This window comes from Dendrobates tinctorius, unplaced genomic scaffold (genome assembly GCF_039654945.1).
Source record: "Dendrobates tinctorius isolate UK_male_01 unplaced genomic scaffold, ASM3965494v1 ptg000070l, whole genome shotgun sequence".
NCBI lineage: Eukaryota > Metazoa > Chordata > Amphibia > Anura > Dendrobatidae > Dendrobates > Dendrobates tinctorius.
The window spans coordinates 44,357,614-44,382,151 of record NW_027361738.1 but is presented as its reverse complement, the minus strand read 5'-3'; the positions used below and the strand labels follow the sequence as shown (position 1 = coordinate 44,382,151).

The 24,538-nt window shown below is 48.5% G+C and overlaps 1 protein-coding gene across 2 annotated transcripts in view; it reads right to left on the bottom strand.

The window, feature by feature from the left end:
* The window catches only part of DYNC2I1 (dynein 2 intermediate chain 1), a 135,933-nt gene that overhangs the window by 9,946 nt on the left and 101,449 nt on the right, over positions 1 to 24,538 (bottom strand). For both annotated transcript variants that reach the window (XM_073581612.1, XM_073581613.1), the window contains 5 exons: positions 24,065 to 24,227; positions 22,740 to 22,838; positions 1,986 to 2,047; positions 1,387 to 1,438; positions 1,247 to 1,307 (listed from right to left, as the gene is read on the bottom strand). In XM_073581612.1, coding sequence (XP_073437713.1) covers positions 1,247 to 1,307; positions 1,387 to 1,438; positions 1,986 to 2,047; positions 22,740 to 22,838; positions 24,065 to 24,227 — 437 coding nt within the window. The remainder of the gene's footprint in view (positions 1 to 1,246; positions 1,308 to 1,386; positions 1,439 to 1,985; positions 2,048 to 22,739; positions 22,839 to 24,064; positions 24,228 to 24,538) is intronic.

Below are 24,538 nucleotides of genomic sequence, written 5' to 3'. Positions count from 1 at the left end.
CATGGTCAGCCAGATATTAAATACAACTAAGCAGCAGTGCGGTGCTGGCAGCAACATAGCCTACTTGGACGCAGTGTGCAACTCGACCCGCGTAGACCAGACCCAAATGCATGTCTTTGGGCCTGACCAGCGCAGACCCGAACTGCGTAGACATGATCGAGCAGACCCGAACTACGTAGACATGACCTGAGCAGACCCGACTAGTGCAGACCTGAACTGTGTAGACACAACCCGAACAGACCCAACCAGCGGAACCCCGAACTGCGTAGACACGACCCGAGCAGACCCGACCAGCGCAGACTCGAACTGCGTAGACACGATCCAAGCAGACCCGACCTGAGCAGACATGAACTGCGTAGACACGACCCAAGCAGACCCAGCCGGCCAGGGCAGACACGACCCTAGTAGCCCGACCAGCACAGACTCGAACTGCGTAGACACAACCCGAGCAGATCTGACCAGCGCAGACCCGAACTTCGTAGACACGACCTGAGCAGCCCGACCAGCACAGACTCGAACTGCGTAGACACGATCCAAGCAGACCCGACCCGAAAAGACCCAACATGCGCAGACCCGACCCGAGCCGTGCGCGGACCCGACCTGAGCAGACATGAACTGTGTAGACACGAACCGAGCAGACCCGGCCGGCCAGGGCAGACACGACCCGAGTAGCCCCACCAGCACAGACTCGAACTGCGTAGACACAACCCGAGCAGATTCGACAGGCACAGACCCAAACTTCGTAGACACAACCTGAGCAGCCCGACCAGCACAGACTCGAACTGCGTAGACATGACCTGAGCAGACCCGACCCGAAAATACCCGATCAGTGCACAAACCCAACCTACGCAGACCCAACCATTAGATGCAGGTCAATGACAAAAATGGAGCTTGAATCCTGAGTGGTGAACTGCTGCTAATCTGCAAGGAGGATTATGATATGTAATCATAGGATGGGGGTCAGGGTAGTGGGCTTGCTGTGGGAATGGCATTTGAAGGAGAATTACTTCTGCAAATTATGCTTGCTGGGATAATACATCAGGGGCATGGGAGGGAACGCCATCTGCGGGAGTTAATATTGAGGCACAATTCAGTTCAGCCAATTGGTTCGGCCCTCCACAGCAGTCCCAGTTTCTCATGTGGACCCTTGAGAATACCATTAGAAAAAGAAAACTAGGTCTCCAGAAGCCGGTAAGGAAGTATTGATATCCCTAATATTAGAAAGGAGTAAGTATGGTGTACTTACTTGTCACTAAGGTGTTTCGATGAGCTGTGAATCAGCTTGACTTTTCCCCCTGGGATTAATCCTAGACATCGAGGTACATGTTATTGGATCACAAACATTGTAAAAAAAGAAACGTAACTGGATTAATAATGAAAACTTACCCAGGTCACTTTGGGAGCCAGCAAGGTCAGCTTTCCTTAGCTCTACCACTACCTGCAATTACATTTATTAATTACATACCGGTACTTGAATTTGTGAAAATATCATCAAAGGGTTTGCAAAGTGGGTCCATTCCCCTCTACATTTCCCAGATTCATGTTGGACACACGGTTTCAGAAGCCTATTACCTTATGTATTTATACTGCAGCAGTAAAAAGTCCATAACTGGCTGTTACCTCTGGGTAATAGAAAAGTAGTGAGCATGTGTGACCACCGACACTGGACACATACGACGAACATTCTAATGAGTAATGAAAAGAACACCAGAGGGCGCCATAACAGGTAAATTAACAGCATCTTTTTTTAAACTTTTGCGTTTTTTGTTTTTTTCCGTTAAGTTGTAATTCTTAATGTCAGCCTCCTGGTGGCAGCAGCATACACCAATGGTTTCCTGTGTCCCACAATAAAGAAGAGTCAGCGAAATAGTTATATTTTGCAGTGTAATAATTCATTATTTAATCATGGGATATGTTGTATAAAAAGTAAAATATATTTCGGTTCCGTTATATATATTTATATTATATATGCCTTTCAAACATACCCACAAAATAAGATGGCCACTTTCATCTAGTGAAGCCACTTGAAACGACAAACCCGACATATCTGCAAAAGAATGGGGAAAATGAAGATCTTTGTCAGCATCTGACCCTTAAAGACTAACCATCATTTTTGTTCCTTTTTTTTTCTTCATAAATCAATAGTACCGCCGCAGCATCTAATCTGCAGCGGCCACATGGTACAGCACAGTGGAGGCGATTTTATGAAATCCCGTCTCCGCTATGCGTGCAGGGACGCGGGTGACACACCTGAAATTACGGACATGCGGCGTGTCTTTTTAGGCCGCAGCATATCTATTTATCTTGCGGAGACACTCAGTCTCTGCAAGATAAATAACCCACTCTATATACTGTATATGATGCGGTGATACCGCATGTGTTCAATGAATACATGCGGTATCACCGCGCGGAGAAAGGGGGGAGGCGCTTTGGGTGGAGTGGGGATTCCGCAGCGTCCGAAGCGCCAGCAATACACTGCGTGGAAACCTACCGTAATAGCGTGAAGCATAAAAACACTGCAAAGTCCTGCATTACAAGGAGCTCTTGTGAAAGTGGGGGTACGCTGTTAGGCTTTAAAAAAAATAATTTAACAGCTAAAAAATAGATTTAAGCTATACACACAAACAATACATACTGTACATACTAGTGGCCAAAATTGTGGATACACCTGACGTTTTTAATAATTTTCGAGGCTTCTGGAACTCGTCGTGATCCTACTTGCTCCATTACGTCATTATTTTTATAGCCCAGGCACGCAATCTGTAGATATCGGGAGACTTGTTTTGGATATTTTGTCAGTAGTTTTTATCATTTTGACCAAAAATACTGGACCTCGTTCTCTGTGAGTAAAATTTATAAAGTTTTAGTTATATGTTAACCTTCCTTTATGTCCATATTAAATTAAAAATAATGTTTTAAAGCTACAGCCGTCACTTGATCCTTTCAGTAGAAGTCCTACAGGCTTTAATTTCTTTACAAACTGTTGAGAATTTTTATTTCTTGTATTTAAATATAATTTATTTTTATTTTTTAACTGAATAACGCTCACAAACTCCTGAATGATTGTTTGTTTTTTTTTTAGATTTTAATCATGCCAGCCATAAACAGGTCTGATTGGTCTGGAAAAAAAAGAGAGCCATGGCTACCGTTTTGAGGAAGCAGGGATACAGTTTCAGAGAAATGCTCGGAAGATGGGTGGTGGAGTCGCTGCTTCTGGAGTGTAAAAGCTGTGTTCACGTTTTGCTGATAGCTGTAGCATCAAAACTAAGAGTGGAGGGAAGAGGAAGGAAAAAGGCAACAACTCCAAAACCAGACAGAAGAATTGTTAGGTTGGCCTTTGCAAAACAGAAGAGCAGCAGCCAAGGAACTCAACCAATTCTTGCACGATGGAGGAGTTTCAGTGTCGGATAGAACAGTACGTCGCCGATTACTTGAAGCCGGTCTGAAAGCACGAACACCAAGGGAAAAGCCATTCCTAAATCTTAAACAGAGAAGTAAGAGAATTTCCTGGGCCAAAGACCATCTTAGCTGGACAACTAAAGACTGAAAGAAAGTAATCTGGAGCAATGAAACGAGAATATCAATTTTTGGTAGTGACGGAGAGCGACGGAGAAGGCCAAAGGAAGACTGTCTTCCACAGTGTATGACAGCTACAATGAAACATCCTGAGCGTGTTATAATAGGGCTGCATGTCCTGGCATGGAATTGGGAGAATACAGGTCCTTGAGGGAACTGTAAATGCTTCAAAATATATTCGTGATTTCCTTGAACCAAAGCTCATCCTATCAATTTGTGACCGTGGCAAGGAACAGACCGAAATTATTTTTCAACAGGATGGTGCACCATGTCACACTGCATGGCAATGTCTAAAATGGTTTGAAAGCGAACAAATTTCTGTGCTTTCAAGGTAAGGAAACAGTCCTGGTCTGTACCCTATCGAAAATCTGTGGTCAAGATTAAAGCGCTGGCTTCTAGTAAGCGACTGAGCAACAAGCAGGCATTGAGTGCAGCTGTTATCAGTTCCTGGTACCATGTTATAACTTCAGAGAACCTGAGAAGTCTTGTTGAATCAATGCCAAGATGCAAAAGGATACCCTACACATTACTAAAGAGAGAATACAAAGAGATAGCATGAAATTAACATATTAGGACGTGATATTTTGATTCGGCCATTCGGCTGTTCTTATGTAGTAATGAGATTTTGTATTATGATAACCTTTTTTCTATGAAGAGGTGTTCTAATTTACCTTAGACTACTTGCGGCATTATTGTTATAAATACTTTGTATGATTGCATGCTAAAAACGTTAAAACCATGGGTGGCACTCACTGTTTCTAAAATCCAATCTTTATTGTAGCAAATTAAAACATCTTCATCAGGGAGGAAGAAAAAGTCGGACGACGGCCGTTTCGCACTCCTTTGCGCGTCTATTGGTTCTGAACATGAAACGGCCATCATCCGACTTTTTCTTCCCGTTCTACCCCTTCCCCGCTGAAGATGTTTTAATTTGCTACAATAAAGATCGGATTTTAGAAACAGTGAGTGCCACCCTTTTTTTTCTTTATTACATGGATTTACGCAATTGTTCACATGGGTGGGCATAAGGGCGGTGTATTTGACAAGGTAATCACATGTAACATACATAGTAACATAGTTATTAAGGTTGAAGGAAGACTTTGAGTCCATCTAGTTCAACCCATATCCTATCCTAACTTGCCCTAACATGTTGATCCAGAGGAAGGCAAAGAAAACCCATGTGGCAAACAGTAAGCTTCACATTGGGGAAAAAAATTCCTTCCCGACTCCACATACAGCAATCAGACTAGCTCCCTGGATCAACGCAATATTAAGGAAACTAGTGTGTATACCCTGCAATATTATACTTTTCAAGAAAGGCATCCAGTCCCTTCTTAAATTTTATTAGGGAATCACTCATTACAACATCATATGGCAGAGAGTTCCATAGTCTCACTGCTCTTACAGTAAAGAATCCGTGTCTGTGAGTATGCTTAAACCTTCTTTCCTCCAGACGTAGAGGATGCTCCCTTGTCCCCGTCACAGGTCTAAGAGTAAAAAGGAGATTTTTGTGTACTCACCGTAAAATCTCTCTCTCTTAGCCTCTAATTGGGGGACACAGAACCATGGGTGTTATGCTGCTGTCCTCTAGGAGGCGACACTATGCATAATCTGAAAAAGATTGACTATGGCTCCTCCTCTGCAGTATACACCCCTGGATGGCATTAGCTGTTATGAATGGGTCACCGAGGAGAAAAAAAGCAACACACGCTAAGTCTCAGAAAACAAGAGAGGTTGGTAACTATGCAGATTGCAGATCCCTGATCTTAACACACAACTAGCAGCAGTCGTGGAGCGTGTCTACGATGGTCCTGGAGGCCTCGTCACAACCGGAGAGCTAAATAAGCCTAAAGTAAGAAAAGAGGAAAACTAACTCCCCCAGAGCAGACCCCAAAGGAAAGACAGCCCCCCACATGTATTGACGGTGAAGCAAGATGAAAACACAAACAAAGGCAGAAAAATAGGCTGAGCAAACGATGGGGCCAAACTAACTTGAAAGGACAGGAAAGGAAAGATACTGTCTGCAATCTGCCAAAAAACCTTACACAAAATAATGTCCAACACTTCTGATAACAAAATTAACCCTGAAGTCACGTCACTAGACTTCTCCCACTATATCAGCACTCTGAAACATTCTGAGACAGAGCAAAAAAGAGGCCAATCCAATAAAAGACAAAAAGGCAAATTGGCAAATACAGATAAATAAGAGTGGAAATTCAGCACAGCCCAGCCGGGCTGGCTGACCACACAAAAACTTGAGTTGACCAACAAGAGCAAGTGTGAACATTAGCAAAAACAAACTTAACTTGAGAAGACTGGAGCAGAGCAGAAGTCCAAGACCTGAGAAGCAGACTGAATCACCAGCACCAGGATAGGGTGTCGGCTGTCTTATATCCAGTCTGATACTCCAGAGATCCAATCATTATCCTCCTCGTCAAGGTGGCAGACCATTACCAATTAAACCAACCTCACTACCTCCTGTCACCACCAGAGGGAGAATGGAAGGAGAACTCCCAGCTGGTGGAGCAGAAAATGAGCTCATAACAGTTAGTCTTCTCCAGTTTTGTGCAAAAGCATTAGGAGGAATATAACAGAAGACATAACCATGCCTGTAAGAAGGCCACTATGTACGACCTCAAAGAACAATATGAGAACTCAACCATAACAACTGCCTGTAAGGGCAACAGGGTGGGAGCTGTGTCCCCCAATTAGACGCTAAGAGAAAGAGATTTTACGGTGAGCACACAAAAATCTCCTTTACTGTCACCTCATTGAGGGACACAGAACCATGGGATGTCCCAAAGCAGTCCCTGGGTGGGAAGCAATGGACGAATATTGTGCAGACAGGTCCTTAAACTTGGGACACCGCCGCCTGCAGAACCCGTCTACCCAGGCTCGCGTCCGCTGAGGACTGGGTATAAACTCTGTAGTGTTTGGTAAACGTGTGTAGGCTAGTCCAAGTGACCTTCTTACACACTTGTTGAGACGAAGCCTGGTGCCGAATGGCCCAGGAGGCCCCTACCGCCCGTGTAGAATGTGCCGTAATACCGGCCGGAAGAGGAGAATTTTTAAGGCAGCAAGCCTCTTGTATGGTGGATTTGATCCACCTAGCAAGGGTAGCCTTGGAAGCCGGCAGACCCTGGTGGACGCCTTCTGGAAGAAGGAAAAGGGAATCAGACTTCTGGAAGGGCGCAGTCCTAGACACGTATATACGCAATGCCCTGACGAGGTCAAGCGTATGCAGAGCCTTCTCCACTCTATGAACCGGAACCGGGCAAAGGGATGGCAGTGAAATTTCCTCGAGGTGGAAGTTGGACACAACCTTCGGAAAGAAGGATGGGACCGTACAGAAAACTACCTTGTCCTGGTGAAAAGCCAGGAAGGGCCGTCTGCAGGAGAGTGCCGACAGTTCAGACACCCTGCGTAGCGAGGTGATTGCCACCAGAAAGAACACCTTCTGGGATAGAAGGCGAAGTGAGACTTCCCTAAGGGGTTCGAAGGGAGGTCCCTGCAATGCTGTCAGGACCAGGTTGAGGTCCCACGTTTCTAGTGGCCGTCTGTAGGGGGGAACCAATCGGGAAACCCACTGAAGAAAAGTCCTTACTTGCGGCTTGTTAGCAATGCGTCTTTGAAAAAGCACTGAGAGCGCTGACACCTGGCTCTTAAGCGAGCCCAGGGACAGTCTGGCCTCCAGACCCGATTGGAGAAAACCAAGTACTTTGGGGAAAGAATAAGGGAGTGGGATCTGGCCGCAAGATTCGCACCAGGTAAAGAAGGCTCTCCAGGTACGGTAATAAATCTTGGCAGAGGCTGGCTTCCGTGCCATGATCATGGTTCCAATGACGTCCGGTGAGAGCCCTGCCTGGGTTAGAACCCAGGTCTCAAGGGCCACGCCGTCAAATTGAGAGCCCCTGAATTCTGGTGGTAGAATGGGCCTTGTGACAGAAGATCGGGACAGTCGGGGAGACACCAGGGGCATCTGCTGTAGGTTGTACGATGTCGGCGTACCATGTACATCTGGGCCAGTCCGGAGCGATTAGGATGGTTGGAACTCCTTGTTTATCTTCCTCACCACTCTGGATATCAGGGGGAGAGGTGGAAAAATGTACAGAGGCTGGAACTGGGTCCAGTCCTGAACTAGGGCATCCGCTCCGAGCGACCGCGGATCGTGTGTTCTGGCCATGAAGTTGGAGACCTTGGCATTGAAATGGGATGCCATTAGGTCCACGTCCGGGGTCCCCCAGCGATGGCAGATCTGACAAAAAATTTCGAGATGGAGAGACCACTCCCTCGAGTCTATTACTTGTCTGCTGAGGTAGTCGGCTTCCCAGTTGTCCACACCCGGAATGTGGACCGCAGAGAGTACCGACCTCGCGTCTCCCGCCCAGTGGAGGATGTGTGTCACTTCTCTCATCGTCTGGGTACTGCATGTCCCGCCTTGGTGGTTCACATATGCCACAGCCGTGGCATTGTCCGACTGTACTCTGATATGAGAGGCTGCCAGTAAGTGACGAAAGGCTCTCAACGCTAGGAGGATGGCACGAATTTCCAGGATGTTGATGGGCATGTTCGCCTCCACTGGTGACCACTTGCCCTGTGCCCTGTGATGCAAGTGCACCGCATCCCAACCCGTCAGACTCGCGTTAGTGGTCAGGACCTTCCATTGACCCCGTTGCGAGCGAGGTTCGCTTGAGCCACCAGAATAGGGACCTCCTGGTTGACGATGTTAGCTGGAACTCCCTGTCGAGGGAAAAAGGATTCCTGTCCCAGGACTTGAGAATGGCTAGTTGAAGAGGTCCGAGGTGAAACTGGGCAAATGGGACCGCTTCCATTGCTGCCGCCATCCTGCAGAGTTCTCTCATGGCAAACCGGAGAGATCGGGGGGGGGCTGCAGAGGAGGATGCGAACTCCTAGACGGAGAGCCAGTGCCTTGTCCTTGGGAAGGAGCACCAGACCCCTGGAGGTGTCGAATAGCATTCCCAGGAAAGTCAGAGACTGATTCGGGGTAGTCGATGACTTTTGTAGGTTGACTAACCAGCCCAGGCGACTCAGAGTGTCGATTGTGATTGAGACGCTGAGCTCGCAGTCCTTGAAGGTGGAAGCTTTGATGAGATCGTCCAGGTATGGAACGACTACTATGCCTCTGGAGTGTAGAACGTCCATGGTGGCTGCCATGATCTTGGTAAACGTTCTGGGAGTCGTGGCGAGTCCAAACAGGAGAGCCACGAACTGGTAGTGGTCCTGGCCGATTGCGAACCTGAGAAATCTCTGATGGGGGGGAGCAATCTGTATATGCAGGTATGCGTCTTGTATGTCTATGGAGGCGAGATATTCTCCTTTCTCCATGGACGCAATGATGGAACGAAGGGACTCCATGCGGAAGTGACGAACCCGTACATATTTGTTGAGTTGTTTTAGGTCCAATATGGGCCGTACGCTGCCTCCTTTCTTGGGGACTACAAATAGATTGGAGTAGAACTCTCGGAATCGCTCGGCCGCGGGAACCGGTACTATGACTCCTGCTTGAAGAAGAGAGGAAACCGCTTGGGCGAAGGCACGAGCCTTGGCTGGCAGTTTTGGGGGAACAGAGAGGAAGAATCGGTTCGGTGGGTTGGAAGTGAACTCTATCTTGTATCCGGAAGACACTAGTTCCCTGACCCACCTGTCTTCTGTAATAGGCAGCCAGACTTGCTGAAAGAGCAAAAGTCGTTCGCCTACGGGTGGAGTGTCTTCCGGAGTTCGAGAGTCATGATGAGGAGAAATTCTGAGGTTTTCCTCCTTTGGGCTTCGACTGGCCTGCTTTTGACTGCCAGGGCTTGTCTGGCCTTTGCGTCGACCGTGAGTTGTCCCTGCGTGGAGAACAGTTACGATTTTGTGCTGGACGAGAGACGGACCAGCCTGAAGAATTCCGAAAGGATCAGAATCGTGTTTGGTTACGCTTTTTGTAAGTGCGTTTAGGTTTCAGTTGAGGGAGAGAGGTACTCTTACCCCAGGTGGCGTTGGATATCATTGTGTCCAACTTTTCACCGAAAAGCCGCCCACTGAGGTACAGGAGGTGCGTGAGTGACTTCTTTGAGGCCGCGTCCGCTTTCCATTCCCACAGCCAGAGGATACTCCGAATTGTGATGGCATTTGATGCTATCCCCGCTACACCCCTTGCTGAATCCAGAGCTGCATGAAGCATGTAATCTGCTACAACTGCTATTTGAACCGCTTGGTCCGACAGCTCATGAGTTGGTGCTTGGAGGCCAGCTTGTAATTTTTTGGCCCAAGCCAGAATGGCCTTGGCAGCCCAAACTGAAGCGAACGCGGGAGCCAGAGAGGCCCCTGCAGCCTCGAAAATTGAACGAGCCATGCGTTCTACCTGCCGATCTGCTGCGTCCCTGAGGGTTGAGCTATCTGGCAGTGAGAGGAGAGTCTGTGCTGCTAGTCTAGAGACTGGGGGGGTCCACTTCGGGTGGATCTGTCCATTCTTTGGTGTCCTTCTGCGGGAAGGGGTACCTTGCCTCCAAATATTTGCGATTAGTGAATTTCTTCTCAGGCTGTGAGAACTGCTTGTTAAGGATCGCCTTAAATTCTGGGTGATTAGAGAAGACCTTCGGCAGTTTCAGAACACCTTCAAAGGAAATCTTGTGTTCTGGGGCCTCCGGGGGCGGATTGGAAATATCCAGCACCCGATGGATGGAACAGATTATGTCCTCAACTAGCGCTGTATTGCTAGGGGGAATTGGGATCAGGGACCCCTCCGTTTCGTTGTCTGAGTCACTCAGACGGGCAGCAAGGAGTTTGTATGTTCTCCCCTTGTTTGCGTGGGTTTCCTCTGGGCACTCCGGTTTCCTCCCACACTCCAAAGACATACTGATAGGGAATATAATAATATTGTGAGACCCACCGGGGACAGTGATGAAAATGTGTGCAAACTGTAAAGCGCTGCAGAATATGTTAGTGCTATATAAAAATAAAGATTATTATTATAAAGATTATTAGAGTCACAGATGCCTTCCGAATCCTGTGTTTCGCTGAGGCGTCCCCTGGTGGGTGAACTGGGGCGAAGGTCTTCTGTGGTCGGGGATCGCTGTGGAGATCTACGTTGTCTGTCCCTGGTAGGGGATGGTCTAGGTGACCTGGAACTACGATGTCTTTCCCTAGGGGGATGACCGTGTGCTATGGGATGACGCAGATGAACGCGACCTGTGGGTCCGCTTACGTCTGGACCCCTGAGTCGAGCTCTCCCTTTGCTAGGTAATGTTCATAGCCGAGGCATGACCCTGCAGAGCTTGAAGCAATGTGGAGGTTAGGTTATCTATAGACTGCGTCATAGATTGCGACATCTGAGTAGCCCATTCCGGCGTGGCATCAGACACCGAAGCATTCGTTGGGGCTTCTTGGGGTTCTGACCCAGTAGTCTGGATACAGTACAGTACGTGCTGCCACTGGGGAGAATGGTTCTGCAGGCTGTGCAGAATGCAGAATGCATAAAAGCAGTCCTGCCTGGTTCTCTTGGGCCTTGAGCCCGGCATAGTGCACGAGAGTGGTGGCTATGCAGAGGGCATTACAGGGGTGGCTATGCAGAGGAACCTATAGGGGGCCTTATAGGAATATGGAATCACAGCCGAGTAAGAACCCCAGCTGTGATCTTACCCCAACAGTGTGCCCCTAGGTCTAGCGCCGAAGATCCACAGTCCTGTGCCCCCTCCCGGAGACTGGCTGGCCTGAACGATATACAGGCTTAATCTTGTCCTGCAGCAGAAATGGCGGCCGTGGAGGAGAAAGGGGGCGGAGAGCAGAAAAAAAGGCGGCAGGTCTGTGTAAAAAACGCGCCCTTTCAGTCTCGATCCGCCCCCTCTATGACACTGTAGAGTGTCATATTTGTCATCCAGGGGGCGGAAACAAGGCGGCGGCCTCGGTCTAAATTAGATGTCCGATGCCCAAGAGGGCTCCAGGTCGAGGCGGAAGTCCGGGAGGGGGAGCGGATCTGAACCAGGCCCTCCCGGATTGAAGGCAGGATAGCGGTGGGGCTATAGGTGGTGGGGGGGTGGGCTGAAGGATCCTCCCCCCTGCTGCTGCCAGAGATACAGGGCACAGGGAGCCCTGTGTCTCAGATGTGCCATGCCTGCCTGCACTCCCCCCGGTCCCGACAGGAGCCCACAGCTGGGCTGGGGTCCCTGGATGCAGGCGCAGTGTGCACAGAGTAGGTAGGGCCTGCACAGGCAGAGTGCTGCCTGTGCAGGCCCTACCTGAGGCGTCTCAACCTAATGACCCCAGAGGGGGACTAGGGAGGGTGCTGCTGTCACCTCCAGGGGGATTTAACCTCGCCTCGACCTCAACCCCGAAACCAAAGGGAATTGGGGAAGGAGGGGAGTCTCGACTTCGAACCAGCACCAGAGGGACTGGGGAAGGAGCGACATGGGGAATAGCCATCTTGACTTCAACCGGGCACCCTATAAAAAGGGGCCGAGGAAGGAGCCATGTCGGGAGTCTCGCAGGAGAACCACTTTTCTTCATCTGTAATCCTTAGGTGTGCCTCCAATGCGACACTAAGCAAAAACTGGAGAAGGCCAACGCCGTCCAGGGGTGTATACTGCAGAGGAGGAGCCATAGTTAATCTTTTTCAGATTATGCATAGTGTCGCCTCCTAGTGGACAGCAGCATAACACCCATGGTTCTGTGTCCCCCAATGAGGCGACAGACATTAAAAAAGGTCTTTGTATTGTCCCCGCATATATTTATACATTGTAATAAGATCACCCATAAGCCATCGATTTTCCAAACTAAATAACCCCAAGTGTAATAACCTGTCTTGGTATTGCAGACCCCCTAGTTCCCTAATAACCTTGGTCGCTCTTCTCTGCACCCGCTCCAGTTCAGCTATGTCTTTCTTATACACCAGAGACCAGAACTGTACACAGTATTCTAAGTGTGGTCGCACTAGTGACTTATATAGAGGTAAAATTATGTTCTCCTCATGAGCATCTATGCCTCTTTTAATGCATCCCACTATTTTATTTGCCTTTGCAGCAGCTGCCTGACACTGGCCACTAAATGTGAGTTTGTCGTCCACCCATACACCCAGGTCTTTTTCAGTGACAGTTTTGCCCAGTGTTTTACAATTAAGCACATAATTATACATCTTATTCGTTCTACCCAAGTGCATGACCTTACATTTATCTCCATTAAAGATCATTTGCCATTTATCAGCCCAAGCTTCTAGTTTACATACCGTATTTTTCGGACTATAAGACGCACCGGACCATAAGACGCACCCCAATTTTCAGAAGGAAAATAGGGAAAAATTAATAATGTGTCAAATGGGGGTCCGTCTTACAGTCCGAATTCAGCTTACCTGGGAAGGGATACGGAGTGGTCACAGGGGTCATTCAGTGGTCCAGGCTCGTGCCGTGGCGGCTCTGTGCTGGGGCAGCTGCGCTGGGGCAGCTGTGCTCGGGCAGGGGCAGCTGTGCTGGGGCAGCTTTGCTGGGGCAGGTGGCCTGTGCTGAGCTGGGGCAGGTGGGCTCTGCGGTGCGAGGGTGGCGGCGGGCTGTGCTCCGGTGCAGCGGCGGCTCCGCCGGCATTTCCTCACAGCCCGGAGGCCCCCGCACATCCCTTTGAATCTCGTCCCCCGAGATCTCGGGACGAGATCTGAACCCGCGCATGCGCCGTCCCCGGACCGGCGGCCATCTTTCCGGCATCCATGTTCCCGGAGGCCACCGCAACATGGCGGCGGCCAGCAAGGGATGTGCGGGGGCCTCCGGGCTGCGAGGAAATGCCGGCGGAGCCGCCGCCACCCTCGCACCGCAGAGCCCCGCCCGCTGCCACCACCGCACCGCAGAGCCCCGCCCGCTGCCACCACCGCACTGCAGGTTAGTATACTGCGCCCATAAGATGCACCCCCCACTTTCCCCCAGAATTTTGGGGGAAAAAAGTGCGTCTTATGGTCGGAAAAATACGGTAAATCCTCCTGTAATATAAAATTGTCCTCCTCTGTATTGATTACCCTGCAGAGTTTAGTGTCATCTGCAAATATTGAAATTCTCCTCTCTATGCCCCCTACAAGGTCATTAATAAATATGTTAAAAAGAAGCGGGCCCAAATCTGACCCCTGTGGTACCCCACTGCTAACCGTGACCCAGTCCGAGTGTGCTTCATTAATAACCACCCTTTGTTTCCTATCCCTGAGCCAGCTCTTAACCCACCTAAACATATTTTCCCCTATCCCCATTGTTCTCATTTTATGTATCAACCTTTAGTGTGGCACCATATCAAAAGCTTTTGAAAAGTCCATGTACACCACGTCCACTGCATTCCCTTGGTCCAGTCCGGAACTTACCTCTTCATAAAAGCTTATCAGATTAGTCTGACAGGAATGGTTCCTCGTAAACCCATGTTGATATTGGGTCATGAGGTTATTCTTCTCCAGATACTCCAGTATAGTATCTCTTAGAAAACCTTCCTGGATTTTACCCACAGTTGAGGTTAAACTTACTGGCCTATAATTTCCAAGTTCAGTTTTTGTCCCCTTTTTGAATATTGGCACCACATTTGCTATACGCCAGTCCTGTGGTACAGACCCTGTTATTATGGAATCTTTAAAGATTAAAAATAATGGTCTATGACTGTACTTAATTCCTGCAGTACTCGGGGGTGTAACCCATACCGACCAGGAGATTTGTCAATTTTAGTGATTTTTAGACGCCGCCGTACTTCCTGCTAGGTTAAGCAGGTGACATTTAATGGAGAATTTTTATCCCTGATCATGTTATCCGTCATGGGATTTTCTTGTGTAAATACTGTTGAAAAAAATCATTTAGCATATTGGCTTTTTCCTCATCCTCATCCACCATTTCACCCAGACTATTTTTAAGGGGGCCAACACTATCATTTTTTAGCTTCTTACTATTTATGTAGTTAAAGAATATTTTGGGATTATTTTTACTTTCTCTGGCAATGAGTCTCTCTGTCTCAATCTTTGCAGTCTTGATTTGCTTTTTACATTTTTACAGTGGATATTTAGGCTCAAGTGTTGCAGCGGTGCGGAATCTTTTCTCTTCAGTATTGATTAACAAAAACGTTAAAAAAATGACAAAAATTTGAAGTGTATCCACAATTTTGGCCACTATATGGGATGGGAAACCTTTGGCATTATAGCTGTTGTGTTACGACTAAGACACCCAGCATTGCTTAACAGCGATAGGTTGTAAAGCAGCTATCTGGCCATGTTGGGAGTTGTAGTTGCATATTAACTCTGGAGCTAAAGGTTGCTGATCCCTGATTTACACCTGTAAGATCAGAGAAAGACTTCGAGATACTGTGAGATCCACCAGGGACCGATATGAGTGACAACCTTTGTACAGTTCTGTATATTCCACAACTAAATATTACATGTCGGCCTCCTACTGACAGCAGCATACACGCATGGTGTCCTGTGACCTCCAATGAAGGGATGGAAAAATAACTTTTCATCTCCATCAAACATTAAAACTAAGGGTAAATATTGTATCAGTATTATAATGGCAAAGCTTATAGTAGAGGACACAAGTCAATCAATAGGAAGTTGTATTTTAAGGCAGTAAAGACTCTTAAAGGGAGTGAGTGTGTCAGCCTAAACTGACCATATAAACTAAGCACACAGCTTGGAGGGGGTATATCCTCTATAACAATCGCACCTTCAGTGATCTAATCGCTGCCTACGTTCTGCAGAAAAAGGAGATTTTTGTGTACTCACCGTAAAATCTCTCTCTTAGCCTCTAATTGGGGGACACAGAACCGTGGGTGTTATGCTGCTGTCCACTAGGAGGCGACACTATGCTTAATCTGAAAAAGATAAACTTTGGCTCCTCCTCTGCAGTATACACCCCTGGACAGCGTCAGCCTTCTCCAGTTTTGTGCAAAAGCATTAGGAGGAACATAACAGGAATAACATAACCATGCCTGTAATAAGGCCACTATGTACGAACTCAAAGAACAATATGAGAACGCAACCAAAACAACGGCCCGTAAGGGCAACAGGGTGGGAGCTGTGTCCCCCAATTAGAGGCTAAGAGAAAGATTTTACGGTGAGTACACAAAAATCTCCTTTACTCTGTCACCTCATAAATAAACTGGAGAAGTGGGCAGCAACTAACAGAATGGTTTTTAACAGGGAAAAATGCAAAGTACTACATCTGGGCAATAAAAATGAAAAAAGCATATACAGAATGGGAGGAATAGGGCTAAGTGACAGCACATGTGAAAAAGACTTGGGTATTGTAATAGATCACAGACTGAATATGAGTCAACAGTGTGATGCAGCAGCAAAAAAGGCAAATGCAATTCTAGGATGTATTAACAGAAGCATACAGTCTAGATCACGTGAAGTCATTATTTCCCTCTACTCCTCTTTGGTCAGACCTCATCTGGAATATTGGGTCCAGTTTTGGGCACCACATTTTAAAAAAGACATCAACAAACTGGAGCAAGTTCAGAAAAGAGCGACCAGAATGGTGACCGGTCTGCAAACCCTGTCTTATGAGGAAAGGTTGCAGGATTTGGGAATGTTTAGTTTGCAAAAGAGAAGACTGAGAGGAGACTTAATAGCTGTCTAAAAATATCTCAAGGGCTGTCACATTGTAGAAGGATCAACGTTATTCTCATTTGGACAAGGAAAGACTAGAAGCAATGGGATGAAACTGAATGGGAGGAGACACAGATTAGATATTAGAAAAAACTTTTTGACAGTTAGAGTGATCAATGAGTGGAACAGGCTGTCACGAGAAGTGGTGAGTTCTCATTCAATGGAAGTCTTCAAACAGAGGCTGGACAGACATCTGACTGGGATGATTTAGCGAATCCTGCTTTGAGCAGGGGGTTGGACCAGATGCCCAGGAGGTCCCTTCCAACTCTACGATTCTATGATTCTATGATTCATTGGGGGACACAGAACCGTGGGACGTCCCAAAGCAGTCCCTGGGTGGGAAGCAGTGGACGAATATTGTGTTGACAGTTCCCTAAACTTGGGGTACTGCCGCCTGCAGGACCCGTCTACCCAGGCTTGCATCCGCTGAGGACTGGGTATGAACACTGTAGTGTTTTGTAAACGTGTGGAGGCTAGTCCAAGTGGCCGCCTTACACACTTGTTGAGCCGAGGCTTGGTGCCGAATGGCCCAGGAGGCCCCTACCGCACGCATAGAGTGTGCCGTGATACCGGCCGGAAGAGGAGAATTGTGAAGGCGGTAAGTCTGTTGTATGGCGGACCTGATCCACCTGGCAAGGGTGGCTTCCTGGCAAGGGTGGCTTTGGAAGTCGGTAGGCCCTTGCGAACGCCTTCCGGAAGGAGGAAACGTGAATCAGACTTCCGGAAGGGAGCAGTCCTAGACACGTATATATGCAATGCCCTGACAAGGTCAAGTGTATGCACAGCCTTTTCCACTCTATGAACCGGAACCGGGCAAAGAGAAGGCAGTGAGATTTCCTCATTGAGATGGAAGCTGGACACAACCTTCGGTAGGAAAGATGGGACTGTACGGAGAACCACCTTGTCCTGGTGGAAAACCAGGAAGGGTCGTCTGCAGGAAAGTGCCCAAAGTTCGGACACTCTGCGTAGCGAAGTGATTGCCACTAGAAAGACCACCTTCTGTGATAGAAGGCGGAGAGGGACCTCCTTAAGGGGTTCAAAAGGAGGTGCCTGCAATGCTGTCAGGACCAAGTTGAGGTCCCACGTGTCCAATGGACGTTTGTAGGGGGAGCCAACCGGGAAACCCCTTGGAGAAACGTCCTCACTTGCGGCTTGTTAGCAATGCGCCTCTGAAAGAGCACTGAGAGCGCTGACACCTGACTCTTAAGCGAGCCCAGGGATAGCCTGGCGTCCAGGCCCGATTGAAGGAAGCCAAGAATCTTTGGGAGAGAGTAGGAGAGTGGAGTCTGTCCATGAGATTCGCACCAAGTAAAGAAAATTTTCCAGGTACGGTAGTAAATCCTGGCAGAAGCTGGCTTCCGTGCCCTGATCATGGTTGTAATGACATCTGGTGAAAAACCTGCTTGGGTCAGAACCCAGGTCTCAATGGCCATGCCGTCAAATTGAGAGCCCCTGAGTTCTGATGGAAGAACAAGCCTTGTGACAGAAGGTCGGGACGGATGGGGAGACGCCAGGGGGCGTCTGCTGAGAGTTGTATGACGTCGACGTACCATGTACGCCTGGGCCAGTCTGTTGCGATTAGGATGGTTGGAACTCCCTCTTGTTTGATCTTCCTCAGGACTCTGGAGATCAGGGGGAGGGGTGGAAAAATGTACAGAAGCTGGAACTGGGTCTAGTCTTGAACCAGGGCATCTGCACCGTGCGATCTTGGATCGCGCGTCCTGACCATGAAATTGGGGACCTTGGCATTGAGATGGGATGCCATCAGGTCCACGTTCGGGGTCCCCCAGCGATGGCAGATCTGACAAAAAATTTCGGGATGGAGAGACCACTCCCCCGAGTCCATTCCTTGTCTGCTGAGGTAGTCGGCTTCCCAGTTGTCCACACCCGGAATGTGGACAGCAGAGAGTATCGACCTCGTGTCCTCCGCCCAGTGGAGGATTTGTGTCACTTCTTTCATCGCCTGAATGCTGCGGGTCCCGCCTTGATGGTTCACGTATGCCACCACCGTGGCATTGTCCGACTGTATTCTGACATGAGAGGCTGCCAGCAAGTGATGAAAGGCTCTCAATGCTAGGAAGATGGACCGAATCTCCAGGATGTTGATGGGCATGGTCGCTTCCATTGGTGACCACTTGCCTTGCGCCCTGTGATGTAGATGCACCGCGCCCCAACCCATCAGGCTTGCGTCGGTGGTCAAAACCTTCCATTGGCCTGGGAGAAAGGATTTTCCCCTTGCAAGCGAGGTTGGCTTGAGCCACCAGTGTAGGGACGTCCTGGCTTTTGATGTTAACCGGAACTCCCTGTCGAGGGAGAATGGATTCCTGTCCCAGGACTTGGGGATGGCCAGTTGAAGAGGTCTGAGGTGAAACTGGGCAAATGGTACCGCCTCCATTGCTGCTGCCATCCTGCCGAGGACTCTCATGGCAAACCGGAGAGATCGGGGGGGATTGCGGAGGAGTATGCGAACTCCTAGACGGAGAGCCAGTGTCTTATCCCTGGGGAGGAGCACCAGACCCCTGGAGGTGTCGAATAGCATCCCCAGGAAGGTCAGAGACTGACTCGGGGTGGTCGATGACTTTTGTAAATTGACTACCCACCCCAGGCGACTCAGAGTGTCGATTGTGATTGAGACGTTGACCTCGCAGTCCTTGAAGGTGGGGGCTTTGATGAGAAGGTCGTCCAAGTATGGAACGACTACTATGCCTCTGGAGTGTAGAACGTCCATGGTGGCTGCCATGATCTTGGTAAACGTTCTGGGAGCCGTGGCGTGTCCGAACGGGAGGGCAACGAACTGGTAGTGGTCCTGGTCTATTGCGAACCTGAGAAATCTCTGATGGGCGGGAGCAATTGGTATATGCAGGTATGCGTCTTGTATGTCTATGGAGGCGAGATATTCTCCTTTCTCCATGGACGCAATGATTGACCGGAGGGACACCATGCGAAAGTGACGAACCCGTACATACTTGTTGAGTTGTTTTAGGTCTGGTATGAGTCGGACACTGCCTCCCTTCTTGGGAACTACGAACAGATTGGAGTAGAACCCTCGGAAGAGCTCGTCTGCAGGAACCGGTACTATGACTCCTGTTTGAAGGAGGGAGGAAACCGCTTGATGGAATGCTCGAGAGCCTTGAGTGGTGGTTTTGGGGGAACGGAGAGGAAGAAACGGTTCGGTGGGCTGGTAGAAAACTCGATCTTGTATCCGGAAGACACTATTTCCTTGACCCACCTGTCTTCTGTAATAGGCAGCCAGATCAGCTGAAAGAGTAGCAGTCGTCCGCCTACGAGTGGGGTGTCTTCCGGAAGCTGTGTGAGTCATGATGAGGAGAAAGTCTGAGATTTTCCTCCCTTGGACTTTGCCTGGCCTGCTCTTGACTGCCAGGTCCTGTCTGGCCTCTGTGCCGCCCTTGTGTTGTCTCTGCGGGGGGAGCGGTTACGATTTTGTGCTGGGCGCGAGACGGACCAGCCTGAAGAATTCCGAAAGGATAGGAAATGAGATTGGTTACGTCTTTTAAACGTGCGTTTTGGTTTTAATTGAGGGAGAGAGGTACTCTTACCCCCAGTGGCGTTGGATATCATTGTGTCCAACTTTTCACCGAAAAGACGCCCACTGAAGTACGGGAGATTTGTGAGGGACTTTTTTGAGGCCGCGTCCGCTTTCCATTCCCTCAGCCAGAGGATAAGCCAGATCGTGATGGCGTTTGATGCTATTCCCGCTACACCTCTTGCAGAATCCAAAGCTGCATGGATCATGTAATCTGCTACTACTGCTATTTGAACCGCCTGGTCCGACAGCTGAGGATTTGAAGCTTGGAGGCCCTGTTGCCATTTTTGAGCCCAGGCTAGAATGGCCTTGGCCGCCCAGACTGAAGCAAACGCGGGAGCCATAGATGCTCCTGCCACTTCGAAGATTGAACGAGCCATGCGTTCTACCTGCCTGTCTGCTGCGTCCTTGAGGGTTGAGCTGTCTGGCAGTGAAAGAAGAGTCTGTGCTGCTAGCCTAGAGACTGGGGGGTCCACTACGGGTGGATCTGTCCATTCCTTAGTGTCCTTCTGTGGGAAGGGGTACTTTGCTTCTAAGTATTTGCGATTGGCAAATTTTTTCTCAGGCTGCGAAAAATGCTTAGAAAGTATTTTTTGAAATTCCGGGTGATTAGGGAAGACCTTAGGTGGTTTCAGAACAGTCTCGAAGCAAATCTTGTGTTCTGGGGCTTCCGGGGTTGGATCAGAAATGTCATGCACCGGAAGGATGGAGGAGATTATATCCTCAACTAGCACTGTATTACTAGGGGGACAAGGTATCAGAGGATTCTCTGTTTCGTTGTCTGAGTTAGAGTCACATATGCCTTCTGAGTCTTGCGCATCGCTAAGGAGCTCCCTAGCGGGTGAACTAGGGAGGAGGTCTTCTGTGGTCGGTGATCGTTGTGGAGATCCGCGTTGTCTGTCTCTGTCAGGGGACGGTGAAGGTGATCTAGAGCCGGTGTCTCTCCCTAGAGGGGGACGAACGAGTGCTATGTGAGGACGCGGATGAACGCGACCTGTGGGTCCGCTTTCGTCTAATACTGTCAGAAGCGGCATGTCCCTGAGACGGGCTGTCCCTTTGCTGGGTAACGTTCATAGCCGAGACATGACCCTGCAGAGCCTGCAGTAATGTGGAGGTCAGGTTATTCATAGACTGTGTCATAGACTGCGACATCTGAGTAGCCCATTCCGGCGTGGTCTCAGGCGCAGAAGAGTTGGTAGGGACGTCTTGGGGTTCGGACCCAGTGTTTCGGGTACAGTCCCGACAGAGCGGGTACGTGCTGCCACTGGGGAGAGTGGACTTGCAGGCTGTGCAGAATGCATTAAAACAGTCTTGCCTGGTCCTCTTTCTTGAGCCCGACATAGTGCTTAGAGGCTGGCTAGCAGGGGTCCTACAGGGGTGGCTGTGCAGAGGGAAGTATAGGGAAACGTTATAGGTAATATGAATTCACAACTGGGTAAGGGAACCCAGCTGTGATCTTACCCCACCGGTGTGCCCCTAGATCCAACGCCGACTATTGATGGTCCTGTGCCCCCCAGAGACTGCTGAGTTGCTTCAGCTATGTTTTCTGCTGCCGCAAGATGGCCACCGGGATTCTGAGGTGGAGTAGGAAGGGGGCGGAGAGCTGAAAAGGGCGCGCTGAGCTATGTAAAAGCGTGCCCTTTCTGCCTCGATCCGCCCCTTCTATGACACTGCAGAGTGTCATTTTCGTCATCTGGGAGGCGGGCCGGGGGCGGGAATAAGGCGGCGACTTCGGCTAGGCCGAAGCCGCGGCCTAAATTTGAGACCTCATGCCCAGAAGGGCTCCAGGACGGCGCGGTTGTCCGGGGGGTGGTCGGATATAACCCAGATCCCCCTGGAATGAAAGGAAGGCTAGCGGTGGGGTCATGAGCGCGAACGGGGCCATGTGGAGGGCCCCTTGGGGCGCTATGCGGCTGGTGCTGCCGCAGCGACAGGGGCGCAGGGAGCCCAGTCTCTGACAAGTGCCATGCCTGCCTGCACCTCCCCCGGTCCCAACAGGAGCCCGCAGCTGGGCTGGGGTCCCTGGGTCTGTAAGCGGTCCAATGGTGCCTGATACAGGCCCTACCTGCGGTGTCTCAACCTAATACCCCCAGAGGGGGATTAGGGAGGGTGCTGCTGTCACCGTCAGGGGGCTTCACCCTTTCCTCGATCTCAACCAAGAGCCAAAAGAAACTGGGGAAGGAGGGGGGTCTCGACTTCGAACCAGTACCCGAGGGACTGGGGAAGGAGCGACATGGGGAATAGCCACCTCGACCTCAACCGGGTACCCCTAATAGGGGACCGAGGAGGGAGCCATGCAGGGAGTCTCGATGGAGACCCGCTTTTCTTTATCTGTAGTCCGTTGGAAAAAAACAAGTAAGAAAAAACGGAGTAAAAATTTTTAGGTGTGCCTCCTTGCGACACTAAGCAAAAACTGGAGAAGGCTGACACCGTCCAGGGGTGTATACTGCAGAGGAGGAGCCAAAGTTAATCTTTTTCAGATTAAGCATAGTGTCGCCTCCTAGTGGACAGCAGCATAACACCCACGGTTCTGTGTCCCCCAATGAGGCGACAGAGTAATTATGTTTCGTCAAACATGCTCGGTGAACAATTAGTGAGGCCAAGAGGCTCAGTGCGCCACTGCGCCAACTGGTTTTGTATGTACCGCCTCCTTCCCTGATGATTGACAGCATCATTGCATCTGCAGAGAGAAAGCTCAGGCCAGCACTGTCAATCACCAGTGAGGGAGGTGGGGCATGCAAAACCAATGGGTGCACTGTGAACTGAGCCTCTTGGCCACACCCAAGGTGCACTTAGCATATTTGAACTTCATTTTCCACAGAACGGATTCAGAAATTAGAACAGGAAAGGTGTGATTTTTATTAGGGCTATGTTCCCTGCAAGGATCTGAGCTTTTGCTATGAATTATCGCTGACAGACTCCCCCCTGAAGAAGCATATTATCCAGGCCAAATGTGAGAATAAAAAATCAGCACCATTATTTCTTGTAACTGCAAAGAACTCGCTGTACCTTCAAAGAAAGAAATCCCATGGCCCTTTGTCTCTGTACTTGGGACAGGTTCTACGGCCGTTACTGGATGTGTGTGACTCACTTGAATAAAAACACCGTCTGCAAAACAAACATATGCAAACAATAATACTAATTTACTGAACTAACAAGTACACATGTAAATAAGTAACTTTGTAATATATCTTTTCAGAGAGTTCTGCATCTTTCTCTATCTGGATTGATCCTTTAGTCTCAAAATTCACAACTAACAGGTAAAATAAATGAAGACAGATTTTCCCATTACTGCGATAGAATGTTACAGTTGGTGCTGATAAAATTCTATGTAAAAGGGGAGGGGTAAGAGGAGGAGCTAAAGGCAGAGCTCCTACGACCTCCTCTTCCCTACCTTTTACATAGAGGCTTATGGAACGTGTCATCTCCTATCCCAGTAATGGCAAAACCCGTCTTCCATACAGACTTAACCTATGACTTGAGAAAGAATGATCAGTCCTGGAGGAGAAACAAGTGAATTTCTCTGATATGATGTATTACAATGTTTCTTATTTTTATGTGTATTATTGATTTGTAAAATAAAAATTAAAACAACTGCAACATGTATGGCCTCTTCTGTGCTTATACAAAAAAGGGAATGTGGGGAAAGACCCCAACTTTACTCTAGGTAAGGAAGTAAAAACAACAACGTAGATTTTATACTTTTTTTTTGTTTTTGTGCTGGCAGATCTCAGTGTACCAAAAACCCAACCTATGGGAACATTACATATTGGATTGTCATTAATTCTGGGAAATGTAGCAAAACTAGGGCAATAAAAAGTGGGACAGGTAACCAATCAAAATGCAGCTAAAATAATGAAAGCCCTCCGACTCTTGGGAATATCTAGTTTAATCATTTGATTGATGGATTTCCATATATTCAGCAATTCCTTAGTTAGCTATTTGAGTGATAGAAACTCGAGACTCATATTAGACAAAGCCTTTAGGTTGTTTGCCACTGTAGCTATGGAGTTTAATGCATGCTTTCATCATGGCTCTTTGTTTCACATGTGCCAAGTTTATTAAGTGTGTGCCTTATTTTGTATACCATAAAAATCTCCATTGAGACCAAAGTTAGAAAACTGGAACTTGACGATCATGGATGGTATATTCTCAGCTATCTTTATACCATACTCATTTAACATTTTAGGGACAGGTCCTCCAGATAAAGAGGCATTCTAGTAGAAGGTCCCTATTGTGGCTAACAGAGAAGTGCCCCAAACACCGAACACCTCCTAACGGATCCATGTGGAATAAAAGGTCATATGAACTTCTTAAAAACTGAAAGTACGAACCTGTAGAAAATGTGGGAGATCTAAATGTCCAGTTGGTGTCTTCGATAACCATAGTCTGATGTATGCTCAGGTCCTCTCGTAGATCCCATACTAAAACAGATCCTTCTGATGTGCCAGCAAACACCAGAGATGCCAGGCCGGGGCTGAAACAGCAACATTTCACCTATACAATTCCAATAAGTAAAGTGTGAAAATGTAGTTTGTACTAAGTCTGAAATATTAAAGGGGTGATCCGAAATTAACACTGATTATTTCAGTGTTAAAGCTCTGTTTAATGTAACGTAACTAAAATGGACTCAGTAGCGGGTGCGGGAAACGGTCAAGTTTGACGCTAACATCATCTATATATCTCTGGACTCAACTTTCCTCCCACACTCCAAAAATATATTGATCGGTTAATTAATTTCCCATAAGAATGTTGTCACTGATGCAGAGAAGCTTTACTGTATGAGGCAACTAAGCAGTTAACAAAAC